Here is a 15,682-nt window from a genome sequence, read left to right on the forward strand (position 1 = left end):
CAAATGGCACAGAAAAACTTCAAAAGTTGTAACCACATTAAACAATAACCTAAGTTATTTCAGTCTGAAATAAAAAGCTTATTTTTAGCCTGTTGGTTACCCCACCCCCTCAAAAATATCAGACACTCAAATAAACTAGTTTTGTTTCATTGTAGCAATCTAGCAAATTTAAGATCTAGTCATCCATTTTTCTTTAAATCTATTAAAATCATCTTGATTTCTGAGCTTTGGAAGTAGCCTTGAACAAAGACACTTTAGGCCAGGGTAATTTTCACTGTCATCATAGGAAGCTCTTAAGAAAGGAGATTGCATTGGAAACACTGACCAGCACACAATGTTGAGTGATAAAAATAGCGTTTTAAAGACTTCTACTACTGAGTCAAACAGATCCCAAAAATAAAATCCCCTAACTCACAGCACAGTTTTAGTAGTTCTAGGCTGACCATTAAAATCACTGCTACACATATTTGGTAAAAATCTGATTTCGTTTTAAGTGAGCTTTAGGAACGAAATGCTCAGTCTTGCTCTATGAATATACCCCATGCAATACACACATTCCAAAACTGCTCCCGGGGGACCTGATGGGCACATTCCATGCAGAAACAGTAGCACTTGTTCATTGCATATCCTGTGTCTGGCATCTCTCAATAACCTTTCATCTTTCCAATATATTTTGTTTTGTGTTTGTAAATATTTCTGGATGGTTTGCCCTCTTCACCTGATTTCTGTTGTACTGCAATACCAGATGTCTTCTAGCTGATTATCTCAAAAAAAAAAAAAAAAAAAAAAAAAAAGGAGAGAGAGATGTGTTTTATTTAGCTGAAAATAACAAAGATCTACAAGAAAACAGCCTGTGTACAAATTACTGCTCAGTGAGGAACATAAAATAAAACTGAAAATAGAGAAGTCATTTTGCAATCCTAAATATAACAAACGACTTCTCTGTTAAAAAACAATGGGGGCGGAGAGGAATTACTGTGATCAATTTCTCAAATTTATTACCTGATTTGCAAGAGTGTATTTGAGGTCAGTACATTTCTAATTGAAGAGTATGCAAAGTTGTCCTTGAACATATTGTCACGTGCTTAATGGCGTTTCATCCTAAAATATTCCCTAATTTCACAGAAGTGATTTTTTTTGTTTGTCCATTCAGTATCCTTTAAAGGTCTAAGAGACTTATATATTGAGAATACTTAACTTTAAAAATCACTCCTCGATATTACTGTTACTATGATTTTCTCTTAGAAAAAGAAAACACGGAAGGGAAGTTGCATGAATAACTTTCCTCTCTTCCCCAAGACGGTTTTCCCATAGGTTGCCCTGGAGCCAAGCCAAACGACATGTTGTAGTGTTCTGGAAAAATGGACTTTTTCCTCAAGCTTTAGATTTCTTTCACTAGTTACATTTACTTCCTGACCCCCTGCCTTCATATTGCTGAAGTCTAGACTCCACACATAACTTACTTGCTTTCTGAACTTAAAGGAATTCATAATCTCTTTAACTACATTGACATATTCCCAATTAGTCCTTGTTCTCATCTTAAAAACTGTGAAGTTATTTCTCTGAAATAGAATTCAAAAATGGTTCCATAATTATGTGATGTGTATTGCTTATAAAGTTTATTTTTAAAAGTTTCAAATTCATGCTATACAAGGCAGTAATTATCTCCTATTTTACCCGTCCCACTGTATCTTCACTGCTTATCCATTTCTTTTCCTCCCCTCTGAAAAACACAGCTAGAGATGGTACTGGTGTCTACAATAAACTTCCAAAATAAGCAACAGAGCTGGGGCAGAGGGGAATCTTTGCTTTCTTGGACTGCTTCAAAATCTAAGATGACTTCTGAATTTCCCCTTTTGAATATACTATGGGTTCAGCTCAACATAGATATCAGTCTGTGGATGCACCAAGAACAAACATGAGACACTATTTTAAATGCAGACACTTAGTACAGTCCATGTTGTGCCGAACAATACACTAATTACTACCTAAAGTTATGAATAATCAAGAGTAGCAGGAGGAAGAAGTGTCTATGCAGAGTGAGGTTCCAATTTACAGGACTGTTGCCTGTAAATATAAATATGCACAAAATGATTTTTCATTTGAAGTGTGCATGATCATGAGTTCTTACTCAGCTGTGGCAAATAATCACAACAGAAAGTAACCTTTAAGTAAGGGACAGAAGACAGTTTGGCTGGAAATCACTACATAACTTAAAATGTTTTCATTGACTATGCCCTCTTCATGCACATTTTAAACCTGTTCGTTCTTCAAATTATTTCTTCATTGTTTAGGACTTCTCACGACTCCGCTAGAGCTTGAAAGAGATGAAAGAAGAACAAAGGTTCTTCAGTGCACATTTCAGACATGTGCATTGTTTCCGCCAAATATGTATTCCTTTCGCCAAAACTTTCCAAACTACTTTCTACCTTCTGTATCAGACATCTAATGACCTAAGGTGTGTAGCTGTGCGTACATAAACGTGTCATCAATAGAGTTATATAGCTTAACAGAGAAAAATAACAGCTTAAAGAAAATATAATCAAAAAGAAATAGGAATAAAGTTTCCCATATCCCTATCCCCCTTTGTACTCTCAACAGACTTGAAACAACTGCATTAAGGCAGCAAGCAATAGCTTGTAAAAGGATGCAAACCAGCTGAAACATTTGACAGACAGTGTTAAATACCAGAGGATTCATATCAACCACTTTATTTGAAAAGGTGCTTTGATGTTGGCTATCTTTCATGTACCTCTTTCATGGCACATTAATAAGGAAAACTGAGATGGGGTAAATTAAGTCCCAAGGTCATATCTAGAGTTACAGCACTGTGGGTACCTGATGAAATACGGATTAATGCTGCATGAGCACTGAATAAATAAAACCACTTCTGTTAACCACTCAAACAAGTTTTACAAGTAGTTCTGAACTTTATTCGGCAACTAGACTTCAGACATCTTAATCCCCCCACACTGCTTTGAAACCTAATTATCATAATGTGAACCCGAATGTTAGGTCCCTTTCAAACTGCGAGTGCTATGAAGCAGAAAAGTAATGGGAATTAAGCTAGTGTAACATTAGAAATGTAGAGGCATGGAACTTGAAAGTGGCATTTGTTAAAGCTGAGAGAGTATAATGTAGATATTCAACAACATAAAACACACATTTAAATTGAAAAGGATATTTAAAGCATGTGCAGACACCTATAAAATACAAGCGGACCTAAAATCCTGTAGAACAAACATTTCCAAATCAATTTCTTGCCACCAAGGTCCAACTTCAAAAGGTATTAAACAGTCCTATTCTACCTTAGCAGAACGTTTCTAAGTATTCTAAAGCAGACAATTTAAACATTAAAGAAAACCCAATGAGAACTTTACAAGACATTACATACTTTCCCCTATTTGTCACACTACAGAAGTGTTTGAACTTAAACAGCAGTAAATTATTAATTACGTTGCTTATAAAGTCTCAAGAGCAAGAAAAGATTTTGCTGAAAGTGGCAGAAAAGGATTTTGTATCAAGTTTAAAACCAAGTATAACAGAAATTAAACATCAAGCCACCTAAAAAACAACAACAAAAAATACACTTGCCTGGCCGCGTTCTTTACTGCTTGTTGAAAACCATTAACAATTCATGATACCTATCAAACTTTCTTTTAAATATGAGCTGAAATAATTTATTCTGAGTGTGCATTAATGTCACAAGCACATAAGAAAAGTCAGACCAGTAAGAATGTTTGTATTGTGACAATGAAACCACTGAGGCTTAAAGAAAAATTGTGATGTTATTTTTCCAAATACGATGACTGAGCTGTTCGTGTTGTCCTGCTCTAGAATAGTTCACCTGTCATTCAGATAGCTTTCATTTCCAGGATGCCTACAACTGACAGCAATCAAAGAAAAACAGTTGCAGTGATCGAAATACGGAATGAGATTCCTGAAATATTTTTTTCAAGATTTTCATTTAATCCAAAAAGGCCAATGAAATCCTAAAAGTTCATCATCTGCCATGTTAATGCTGAACACACTGTTGTTTCATTTACATTTCTGGTCCTGTTAAAACAAATACACTTGTCTAAAACAGAACATCTGTTTCGGTTATAATACAATGTATCTTTGGCAAGAACTCACAATAGAACTAACATAAATAATCAAGAATATTTATTGAACCTTGTAACAAAAACTGATTTGTAACTAAAAACCTGAAGACTAGATATGACTGTCTCTGGGCTCTAGTCCAGTCCTAATCTAAGTCAATAAACATAGCTCTAAAAGGGAAACTACATTTAAAAAAAAAAGAAAAAGTAAGTCCTGCAGTTATTTAGCTTGGATGTAGGTATCTGAAAACATGTTGGTTACAAAAATAGTGAAAAATATTTGCTTTAAATCAGAAACTGTCAAACTGAGTCCAGACAGGTTTTAAAGCCACACGAAAAATCATGCCATATGCCTCATTTCCTACTACTGTCTTCACTGATTTGTCTTCTCTTTGGAAAACTTTGGTAAAACTATACGTAGTTTGTACCTGCCATTGTTGAGGATTTGTTATTTTAATTGCTTGCTTTTCATGTATTTATTAGCACTAAAAAAGACAAAGCAGGCATCAAACAAAATATTGTAATATTTTTGAGAGAAACCGAAATGAGGAAACTGAAATGAAGAAAATAATTTTGGAAGTCTCTTTTGATACTGATACAACTGAAATATTTTGAAGTGAGAATAGTTAATTTGATTCTTGCCACGCAACTAAAAAAAGGTGAAATAGTGTTCTCATTTAAGTCTGTAGTTAGGTACTCACTAGAGTCGGATACTGAAGCCAAGGAACAACTTCATGCACAATTCTGAAATTATTGTACAAGACTTTAGTAGTAGAGAGACTATTACAGCATGTACTGCACATACATGCAATCAATTAAGTGTTCGGCTGGTTATTATCATTAACCTTTATTAGAGTGCATACCTGTCCAGATTATTTGTGCATGCATCAACTGCACACACCTTCTTTCCGAAATTACAGGCTCTATTATTGTCTCATTTCCCTAAAAATTCACAATCCAAGTTCCATATGATGAACTGGACATAAAAGTATGAACAGATTTTTATTTTTTTATAATCATTTCTGATCCTATTCTCCACTTATAACAAAAAAATTACGTAGTATCATATTACAAGCTTTATTTGCCATGGAAGCCAAAGTCTGTAGTACCTCTCTATCGGCCATCTTTCTGAATGACAGCTTAAGAAGTTGATTGGGATTTTGGTTTTACAGCACTATAAAACAATCCAGCCTCATCTGCCAAGCCACTTTACATTTGGACTCCGTTAAGGAAAAAGATTCACGGCCTCAAGCTGCACCAGGGGAAGTTTAGGTTGGATATTAGGAAAAATTTCTTCACTGAAAGGGCAGTCAGGCACTGGAACAGGCTGCCCAGGGAAGTGGTTGAGTCTCCAACCCTGGAAGTATTCAAAAGACGGGTAGATGTGGCGCTTAGGGACATGGTTTAGTGGTGGACTTGGCAGTGACAGGTTAACGGTTGGACTCGATGATCTTAAGGGTCTTTTCCAACCTTAATGATTCTATGATTGTAAACGCAAATACAATTGGCAATTCTCTGAAACTTGCATACAGCAATGAACTGAGTTCTGTTTTGCTGGGCAAAGATCTCCACCTTCGTGCAGGTCAGTGCATCACTGCAAGAAGGTGAATGCTTGGGAAATGGTATCATATTAGATGCAACTGACTCATTCTGCTACAGTTTAAGTACCAGAAGGTTTTTGTTTTGTTCTGGCTTTTTGTTTTGTTTGGTGGTGTTTTGTTTTGTTTTTTTATTCCAGTTCAAACACTAAATTGATTTGTAAATCCATTTTTTAGTTACAACTGCAATCTGCTGAAGCAGATCTTTAAAACTGAACTGTTCCAACATTACTTAAATTGTTTCTTAGAGATTTTAATTGAAAAACAATTTATAAAGATCACTTGATCCAACTTGAACCAACTTGATAACCTGACTTCTGCCTTAGAGCATTTATACTAATTCCTGTTTCACAAGAGCTTTTATCCGTTCTAAGAATTTGGTAGTTCTACTGGCCAAAAAAAGAAAAAATCAATACTGATAATTATTTTGCAAATTCTATAATCTTGAACTATAAACAAGGAGAAAATATTAAAGCAAAAGAGGAAAACACAGTGAGAAAACCATCCATCACAGTATTATATAAGATTTTCTGTGTAAACTAAATAGGTATTTACATTTCGTAGTATATGATCAATGAATAAAGAAAATCACTATTACCCTTTCAGACAAAGTGCTTATGTCAACTATACAGATTTTTAAACTATATGAAGTGAACAACAATGAAATTAAACATTTGCCAAAAACTACACAGTATGAAGTTTCTTCCATTCTCTACAGTCATTAAAAATCCCCTGGTTTTGAGTTGGATTCAGGAAAGAGGATGCCTAATTTTTCAGAAGCTTGAACAGCCTCCTTCCTTTGCAAACAATGAAAATCAGAAAAACCCTACTATGCCTTCTGAAATAAAAAGGAGATTTAAGTATCAGATCTTGCTGCAAATTTATTTAGAACTCTTTGAAACAAAGAACGTGCAATTAAATGACAGCATAAGTTAGCAGGAATAACGTATTTGTTGAACATTTCTGTAAGATAACTCCCTAATCTATGGAGAAAAGGTGCTACTAAACGTATACAGTAGTTCGAAAAGAGAAAGGCCATAACTTTTTCAAAAATTTAGTTAACTTATTTCAGTATGTTAAGACAGTGAAAAGTAAATACTGCTGTTAAACTTCAGCACAAAAGATAATCCAAAGTAAAGCACCAAAAATGCTTTCAAAAATAAAGGCATGAATTAAAAAAAAAAGCATGGGAGAAAAAAGTGATATAGTACAGTTTCCATCCACACACCACCAGCAGAATATTTTAAGTTTGAATTTAACAAACTGATGGATAAAATTTGAAGTTTAAAGAGGATAAATACCTTCACTACTTTCTGCCAGGTATTAACAAAATATTTATTTCCAGATCGTTTGATACCCATAGGATTAGCAAGATTTCCATACCACAGTCAGACAACACAAGCTTTATCATTTGCATTTAAACCTCATTTATCAAGAAATAAACACACAACGCCAAACTTGGCTGTTTGAGCCGCTATTCTCGCATACTTTGTTACAAGGATAATAGCAACAGAGTGAACCTCAGGAAGAGAACATAAAATGCTTCAGTGAGTCTCTCTTACTGACTCAGGAGAACTACTTTCATGCTCCAAAGAGCTACAGCCATTTTCCTTTCGCTAGAAGGATGGGTCAAGCTTGACTCAAAAAAGACAGACAAGGCAATAAAAAGAAACACTTTCAAAAAAATACATTTAAGACTACCTGTAAGGTTAAAATATGCTGAACAGATGAGTATCACAGCAAGCAAAGTGATCTTACCAGTAAACAACATCCAGTGGTGCAAAATATTTCTTCATAATTAAGTCAGCAAAGTAAGCTTCTGTTTCTCTGCAGGCTGTGCCATTGCCAATCACGACAGTGCTACAGCTTTGCATGGGGTAAAAAGATGAACAATTACTCTTAATTATTCTTTTAGACTTTTTCAACCATAGCATTCAATGCACAACAATGATCAATACATCTTATTTTATATAATACAAGGTTTGGATTTAATGAGAACATATTCCTAGCAATATCATATTGTGTTTAACAGGTTTTCCATGTGACAGTTCAAGAAATGAGTCAAAATTTTCACTCATTTGTAATGGAATTTAACAGTGGTAATATCTGCAGAAAACCCCAAAATGATACTTCATATTCATAAGAGCAATGTACTGTTATTTACAGTCCTCAAACCCTTTCACCTCATATCTCCCTCACCTGTTATGAGTCACGAAAAAGGGCAGAAGCCCAAGCAATCAGAATCTTAATTCCTTAATGGGAACATCATCGTTTGCAACAGCTTGCAAGGTCACTGCCTCTGACTGCCCCTACCACAGCCAGTCAGCCATCAAATCACCTTGTCTAAAGCCAATCTAACACTTAAAGACAAACTGGACTGTATGCTGTGGCAGTTCAGCAGCTGACTCAGTGGACCAGATGTCTGTCGACAGGAGATCCCAAAACAGTTGGATACAATAACCCTTTAGTCATGCTGCCCCTTTTTGCAAGTCCGTCTGGAGATCTATCTGAGCAGGATTTCCTTTTCTTAATAAAGTTCTTCCAAAGACTAAATGTGGCTTTTGGAACAGGGAAAGATCGATGAGTGGTTTGGGGGCTGTGAAGGGGTAGGAAGAGTGAGGCTAAACTTATTCCTTAGCTGAATGTTAATTTCTATTCCTAAAAATAAATGGATTGACAGAGCTTTATGGGGATACATTCATAGCATGCAGCCTCAGTCACAGCCATGGCTTGACTTCATATGCTTCTAACATATACACAGTGTAAAAGCATGAACATAGACTAAAAGAAAAATCAGCTCTGAACTACATTAAAAAAGAAGAATTCCAGTCAAATCATTAGAATTCTTATTTCACCCAAAAGCAAGTATTTATATAGCGAAGATTTTTGTTACATCTGGTAAGAAAGAGTAATGAATGGAAGATTCTTTAGCATACTTGTACTGTAGCAGAAGCTTCTTTATCTTCTCAGCTTCACGAAATCCTTGACCAGAATGCAAGTAAACAACATCAGTATGGAGTATCTGACCTAGAACAATGACAGGCAAAGCCATTTCATAAAAAAAACAAAAGATCCAAAAGCTATATCCTGCAAACTAGTAAAGTTAATTTGATGATTCACAAAGAAAGCTTCTTAATAAGCCATCTTTCCCTTTTATTTTTGTACCCAATTAGAAGAAATGCACGGTGGGCAGAGGACTAAAATGCTTTGGCTGCCAAAGCAAAATGAGTTGATACATTTTCTAGTTCACTGGAGACATAACCACATAAGAAATAATGAGCATCTAGTCATATTAGGCAAATAAAGTGTATTATATTATCAAAGAGAAAAACGGCAATTCGATGCAAAATATTTATTGCTATAGTCTAGTACATTTTACATATCCAGTAAAGAGAGATGAACATTAGGAATGCAGTCTCAGGACTTGCAGTCCAGGAGCTCTAGAACTCCAATGCCAGCTCTTGCCATCACCCCATTTATCACGTTTGGAAATAACTCTTTATTAACTGGTACTGATAGCTTATGGTGCAATGCAAGCTAATAAACATTTACTTTACCTTTATTGCCATTTTAACACGGGTCAAGAACACATCTTTCCTTACGCCCACACTGAGAGGATATGTTATCAGACAAAATAAAAGGACAACAAACCATTTTCACATGGGCCTAAAGAGGTACGTATCCCCAGATCAGACTAGGATGAACTGGAAAGGCTCTGTTCTATATCTGTCTAAAAACTGAACTAAAAAGTTCCGCCAATACAATGTTTCCGACTTCTCGCATTAACACACACACTACTACACAAAAAAGGGCTGATAAAGTGTCCAGATGTCCAAGACATTACCCATGAAAGAAGCAAAGTTATACAAAGTATTTAAATTCAAATTCTTTGTTAAACAATAAAAATGCCAGGTGTTCTCTTTGCTGACTACTCAGAGGCACAATTATTTGAACCTGTATTCAGGAAGGGATTTTAAATTCTATTTTAGAGAGAAGTAATAACACCAAAGGAGACACTGGAATCCAGGTGCCAGAAACTTAACCTTAAGCCTGAAGAAAGGAACTTGCATGGCACGATGAATGGAAAACACTAAAAGCTTAAGAAAAAAAAAAAAAAAATCAATTCAATAAAAAAGTAGGTATCGAAACTATCCTTTCCTCTAAATTAATATATTTTTATCAGTCCTTTCAAAAATATTTGGAATTGAAACTTACTGGTTGGTGAAATAATTGCCAACTTGCAGCCATGTTTGTAGCCAGGATCTACTCCCATCAAAGTACGGCCCCTCACAGGGCTGGTCAGAAGCAACTGCCGGAGATTTCTCCCAAACATCATCACAGACTCCTTCTCTGCATCAGATGTCAACTTCGACCTTAGAAGAACGAAAGCAAAACACATTTTCCCCTCAATTAGCTTTCAAATACACTTTTGAATTGTTCCAAAGTTGTAAGGCTTTTTCCAATCATGTTTTCTTTATCTTTAATTAAATATTACACATCCAATCAAGTTTTTGACACTTTTTAAAAAAGGATCAGCTCTATGATCATCTCATTCTGGTTCTAAGAAAATAAATCAACATAAAGAGTATAATAGAAACACCTATAAGGATGTACACATACCAACTAATATTCAAACATCAACTCATAATTTTGAGCAAAGAACAGCTTCCCATCAAAGCTGATACCTAATTGCAAAGAAAAATGGGTTTGAAGAAGGCATGGATTGACTTCATCATAACTTCCTAGTACTGGCAAAAAAATCACTACCCAGCAAAAAAAGCATGATCATTTAGGCTGAGAGAAACTGGATGGGTCTATCCAATTAATTGCTAACACACCATGACTCATGAGGCATTTAATTCCATCTATGAATTATGTTATTTAACAGTCATCACAGAAGTGTGTGGACTTGAGGTCTTTCTAGGAGGGTATTCCACGTCCTCAGAACCAAACTAGAAAGCCGATGGGGTCATGATGTTCCCTACCTCTCTTTTTGATATTCTTCAACAGAAAGAAGTGCGTTAGTGCACAAAGGATTGACTTTGATGACTTCAAGCAAGAACACTTATTGCAGTGTTATGAGAAACAAATAAGTCTTGTTGAGTGAAGCTGTACAAGATGCATGATGTCTTGCTTGTCAGATGTGGACAGTAAGACAATGACTGATAAGGATAAGTATTTTTGTCATGGCATGGCATCTTATATAAAAAAAGCAAAATTGAATAAGTAATGGGGACACAAATATTCATCACGCAGCTGATTTTATTTTTCTTTTGCAGGTACTCATTGGCATTTTCAGCTGTATTACATTGTCAATAACTACAATAATTAGGCAAGCAACAGCAATGCAGTAAAGCCTTCATATAACTTAAAGGGTAGACAGTGACCTTCTTTTCCTTTTCCTTTTACTCATCACTGAAAAAAAATAATATCCGAGTTTATTTTTACAAAAGAAAAAAACTGCATTCCAGTTAACTAACCCTTATAAGAACTGGGTGGGGGAAATTACTCAAGTTGTTTAGGTCAATCAATGCATGACCCAAGCAGGCTACAAACAGTTCAAACACAACCCTCATAAGGGCTATTTGACACGATGGGATATGAAGCTGTTTTGAGCAATTTTCACATGTGGAAGAACTTAAGAGTCTGACTTTAGTTTGCCCAGGATCCATCCCACAGTGGTGCAGAAAGAGCTGGTAAGTCCTCATCATCTCTCATTTGTAAAGCAGTCTAGAGATAGGTCTAGATTCTCTTTCACACATTGCTGATTGAACATTTTCTAAGGAAGCGTGCAACAGCAAAAGGCTCCCTTATATTCCCGTACTTTTTGGTTTTTTTATCAAGTATACCAAATTAACACAGAGATGATTTAAAGTGAGATGGTGAAGGGTGTACATGCATTCCAAGACTCCTTAGCAATTGAAACGTGCCCTCAGCACCAAAGAGAAGACACTCTGTATATTGCCACCACTAAAAACAAGAATATGGGAGCAGCTGCACTAGTTCAGGTAAGTGGTCCCTCTGTCCCAGTATCCTGTCTCCAAGTGTGGCTATGAGCAGCTGCCTAGGGAGCTGATACAGCAGCACTAGTATACCTGTCCCATAATCTCATCGTAGCCTCCAATTACTTCCAGCTCCAAGTATTTCCTGAGCTTGACATGATTTGTCTCTTCAGTGGTCCATTACAGATCTCTTGTCCAACTATCCAGTCTCCTACTGAACCCATGCACATTTCTTGCATCCACATAGTCCATTGGCAGAGAGTTCTGCAGGTCCATCACAAACTGTGCAAATAGCTGCCACCTTTTGGTTGAAAGCTAATTCTTTTTAATTTTTATGGCTGCCTAGGTCTTATACTGGAAAATAGTAAAAATTTATCCCTAGAAACCCTGTGCCACTCTTCACACACCATTCATCTCTAAGTCCTCTCTTTTCCAAGCTGAAGTTTCATAGCCTAGTCAATCTTTTTTCACACAGAAATTATTTCACATCTTGTTCCCCTTCACTGAGTCTTTTCCAGTTTTAATGAATCCTTTTACTACTTTCCTGCCCCCACCCCCCGCCCCAAGGTGAGAGGACCAAAATGGCCAATAATACTCCAAATACAGGCCAACTAAATCAATGATTCTCTGTTTTGTCTTTATTCCTCAACTAAATAATCTTATCTTCTGAGCACTTAACATTTACGTGGAGCTACCTTCCACAGTGCCAAAGCATCTTTCCTGAGTGTCAGGATAGCTCAGAGCTCATAATACTCCATATAAAAAGATAACTACTTCCCCTTGCAAGCATCATTTTACACTCATCTCCATTGAATTTCAGTTACCATTTCATTTCCTCATCATTCAGTCTTGCAGCATCCTTCTCCCATTCTTAAAAAATTAAACAAAAATAACCTAAACCACAGAATGAGCTTCTTCCAAGAAGAGTCCAGGGACAGAACAATTTGATGCCACTTGTGAGAGACCAGAGAAAACAAAGCAAATACAGGTGGCCTCACAGCCACCTTGATCTTCTACATACACGCACAACAGAGATTCAACCAGCCACAAGTGCATAGAAATGAAGTTTAAAAGTTGCTTGTAAACAAGGGAAGGTTGAACGCTCTTAGCCTGGAGGCTTCGTACAGACAGGCCAAGTTCCAGCTTTCCATCTATCCCAGAGATACGGGGTCCCTATTGCCCACAAGGCCAAGTCCTCCCACACTGCAAATTCACATCAGTCCACCTGTGAAGGCAGACTTGTGCAGGAATTAAAATTGCCCCTAAACACATGCTATTAGTTACGTGCACCTTATGGAAATCATGTTTAAAATTGGCATGGATATACAGAAACTTTTATAGTAACAGGAAATGTTACTGAAAGTGCCAGGTGCGTAGGGGGAACATAACATATGTCCTTTCTATTACATAATATCCTGTATTTTTTAATTTCCAATATAGACCTCGCTTTTCTCTCTAACTGTCTCTCACTCAACACTTGTATCAATGACGTGATCTACTGTCCCAAGTACTGGCCCTTAATTTCAAGTTTGGGATAGTCATTTGATCCTTGAACAAATATCAAGCTACCTCAAACAATTTAATATTGTTCTCTGTTTCAGTGCACTACTGGCTTCATAGAAATGGCAAGATGCCCAGCTTCATGTTTTTCCAATTTGTGACAATTCTCATTAATAACGCAGAGATATAAGGCAGAGGCGGATGGCAGTCCTCCTCTCTAAACACAAGAGGAGTGGTTATTTTGTAAAAAACAAAACCCTTCAGTTACTACTTTATGAAAAATTATCAACCAAGTCAGAATTTCAAGCCCCTCTCTTGAACTCTATGAAGCACTCAGGCTGTGCATCACTAACAGGTATATTGTAATAAAAGAAAACAACCTAATCATGACCTACTAGATTCTATAGTCAATGTTACAAGAGTCAGTTTTTAAATTGAGATTTAAAACTCCCCACTTCCATATACAGTCTGAGAGGCAATCCTTTCAGTGGAAAAATATCTGCAAACTAGCTTCAGGTGCGAAACAAGATATACAGAGAAATGTTTGTGTCCCTGAAGACAGAGGAGAGAAAGCACTCACTTCGAGAAAGGATGGAAAATTAGGAAAGGATTATCCATTAAAAAAATATGTCCATGCCATATCACTTGCATCAAATCCTGATGGAATCATTCCATGCAATACTGCAACAAAATAAAATGTATTTCAAAGAGCCAAAAGCAACACTGGACATTATTATACCAGATACAAGAAATGATGGTATCTGACAGAGTGGAAGAAAGGAAATTAAACAATAAATAAGGTAACTGTCTCGCTGGCAAGTTTCATTCTTCTGATCACTAGAAGCACCAGAAATTTCAATACACTCTTGGAAACTTTCTGTTCCAACATTTAATGATAATAAAAGAAAAGGAAAAAAAGAACAGTGGGGGTTGGGTTGGAAATATTAATGCTAAAAGGAGGTATTGAATACTTTAGCAGCCCTTTGCAAGAGTCCTAAAAATCAGCTTCTGGTGTGGGCGGAAAGAGAATAAAAGAAGGATAAGGGTTAAGTGGTCATGGACCAGGAATACTACTGGCAGGTGCTTTGCATTCCTCTCTGTAGGAGATGTTTCAGCTGTTCTTAACCAGACACCACCAATCATGCAAAATTATCACAAAGAGTAAAATGTAAGCAGACATCCACTCAGGAACAGGCAGCAAGGTTTGTATTCTTTGCATTTATGACTTCTAAGCTACATCTAGGAAGTAGTAGGGAAGGAAGCATTTGGGTTTTTTTGTGTGTGTGGGGGGGGGGGGGGGAGGGGTTGGTTGGTTGGTTGGTTTTTTTTGTTTTTTTTTTTTTTTTTTTTTTTTTTTTAAATTACGAGAACAGAAAACCTTCAGCAACCTACTGCTGCAGCAGCTCATAGTGTTACACAACACCCACAGGCCACGAAAGTCCTGTGGTAGGAACCACAAAGCAAAAACACAATAAAAGAGCCTTGAAGAACCCTTATGTCAGTTTGCTTACTTATGATAAAACCAAACCCCGCTAAAAGGCAAGTCTTTTTTTCTTTATTTTAAAAGAGCTTGATTGTAGAGAAGGCTAGGAATGACAACTACTTTCACACTCACGTGACAGAAGCCAACAGTTGGCCTCACCATCATGAGATGTTCATCATTTTGGCCAAATAATAGACACAGTGCCTCCCCTAAAGAAGCTACATGTACTGTGGTCACCAAAAAAAAAAAAAGTGAACTCGGCACTTTCAAAAATCTGTGAAGTTCACAGTGGCAAAAACCAGGCTCGCTAATCAAAAGAGGTGAAGCAATCTTGCTTGCAAAATAATGAGCAAACACAACATACTGTAGTGAAGAAACCCAAAAGCCATTAGACATATCTTCTGTTCAAAACTTTAGCTGACAGCTCTTTTCAGAGGGGAAGAACATCGAACAGCCAGCCAATGATGCTCATGAAAAGAAGTGACAAGGAAACAACTCCAATTTGAACAGAAACACAAGAGCACAGCCAGGCAGGTACAGAAGAACTACATTTCAAAATGTGATTGCTGATTTTAGGTATGAAATAACCAACACATGTCATTTTGATACAAGTAATTTCAACACTGCTGGTCCAAGAAACAGGGTCTCTTTCATAAACTCCATTTGAACTACCTCAAAACAGGTATTAACATTTAGGTCACATATCAGAAAGCTTTGCCAGAATCAAACATGTTATGCTTTGGGGGGCTTCTCTTGTGTTCAAGAGAAGAATCACACCATCAGTACTGTTAGCCATTAGGAGATAACTCTTTCAGAATGTAGACTTTTTGACATGTTATATCATTTCGATTATGTGGTAAACTCCTATACTACACCATGAAAATACCCTATTTAATTAGTGTTACTTTCATACTAAGTTTTAAATTTCCTTTAAATTTAGAACAATATTACAGATCTTACAAGTGACACTTTGTCTGATGATATCATTACTACAGTATC

At 36.4% G+C, this 15,682-nt stretch overlaps 1 protein-coding gene across 1 annotated transcript in view; it reads right to left on the reverse strand.

The window, feature by feature from the left end:
• The window catches only part of SRBD1 (S1 RNA binding domain 1), a 133,207-nt gene that overhangs the window by 89,040 nt on the left and 28,485 nt on the right, over positions 1 to 15,682 (reverse strand). Inside the window, exons 14-16 of the mRNA XM_082306175.1 lie at positions 9,914 to 10,071; positions 8,635 to 8,725; positions 7,457 to 7,564 (exon numbers count right to left, since the gene is read on the reverse strand). Of these exons, the coding sequence (XP_082162301.1) occupies positions 7,457 to 7,564; positions 8,635 to 8,725; positions 9,914 to 10,071 (357 nt within the window). The remainder of the gene's footprint in view (positions 1 to 7,456; positions 7,565 to 8,634; positions 8,726 to 9,913; positions 10,072 to 15,682) is intronic.

The sequence above is a fragment of the Platalea leucorodia genome (assembly GCF_965183815.1).
Source record: "Platalea leucorodia genome assembly, chromosome: 3".
Taxonomy (NCBI): domain Eukaryota; kingdom Metazoa; phylum Chordata; class Aves; order Pelecaniformes; family Threskiornithidae; genus Platalea; species Platalea leucorodia.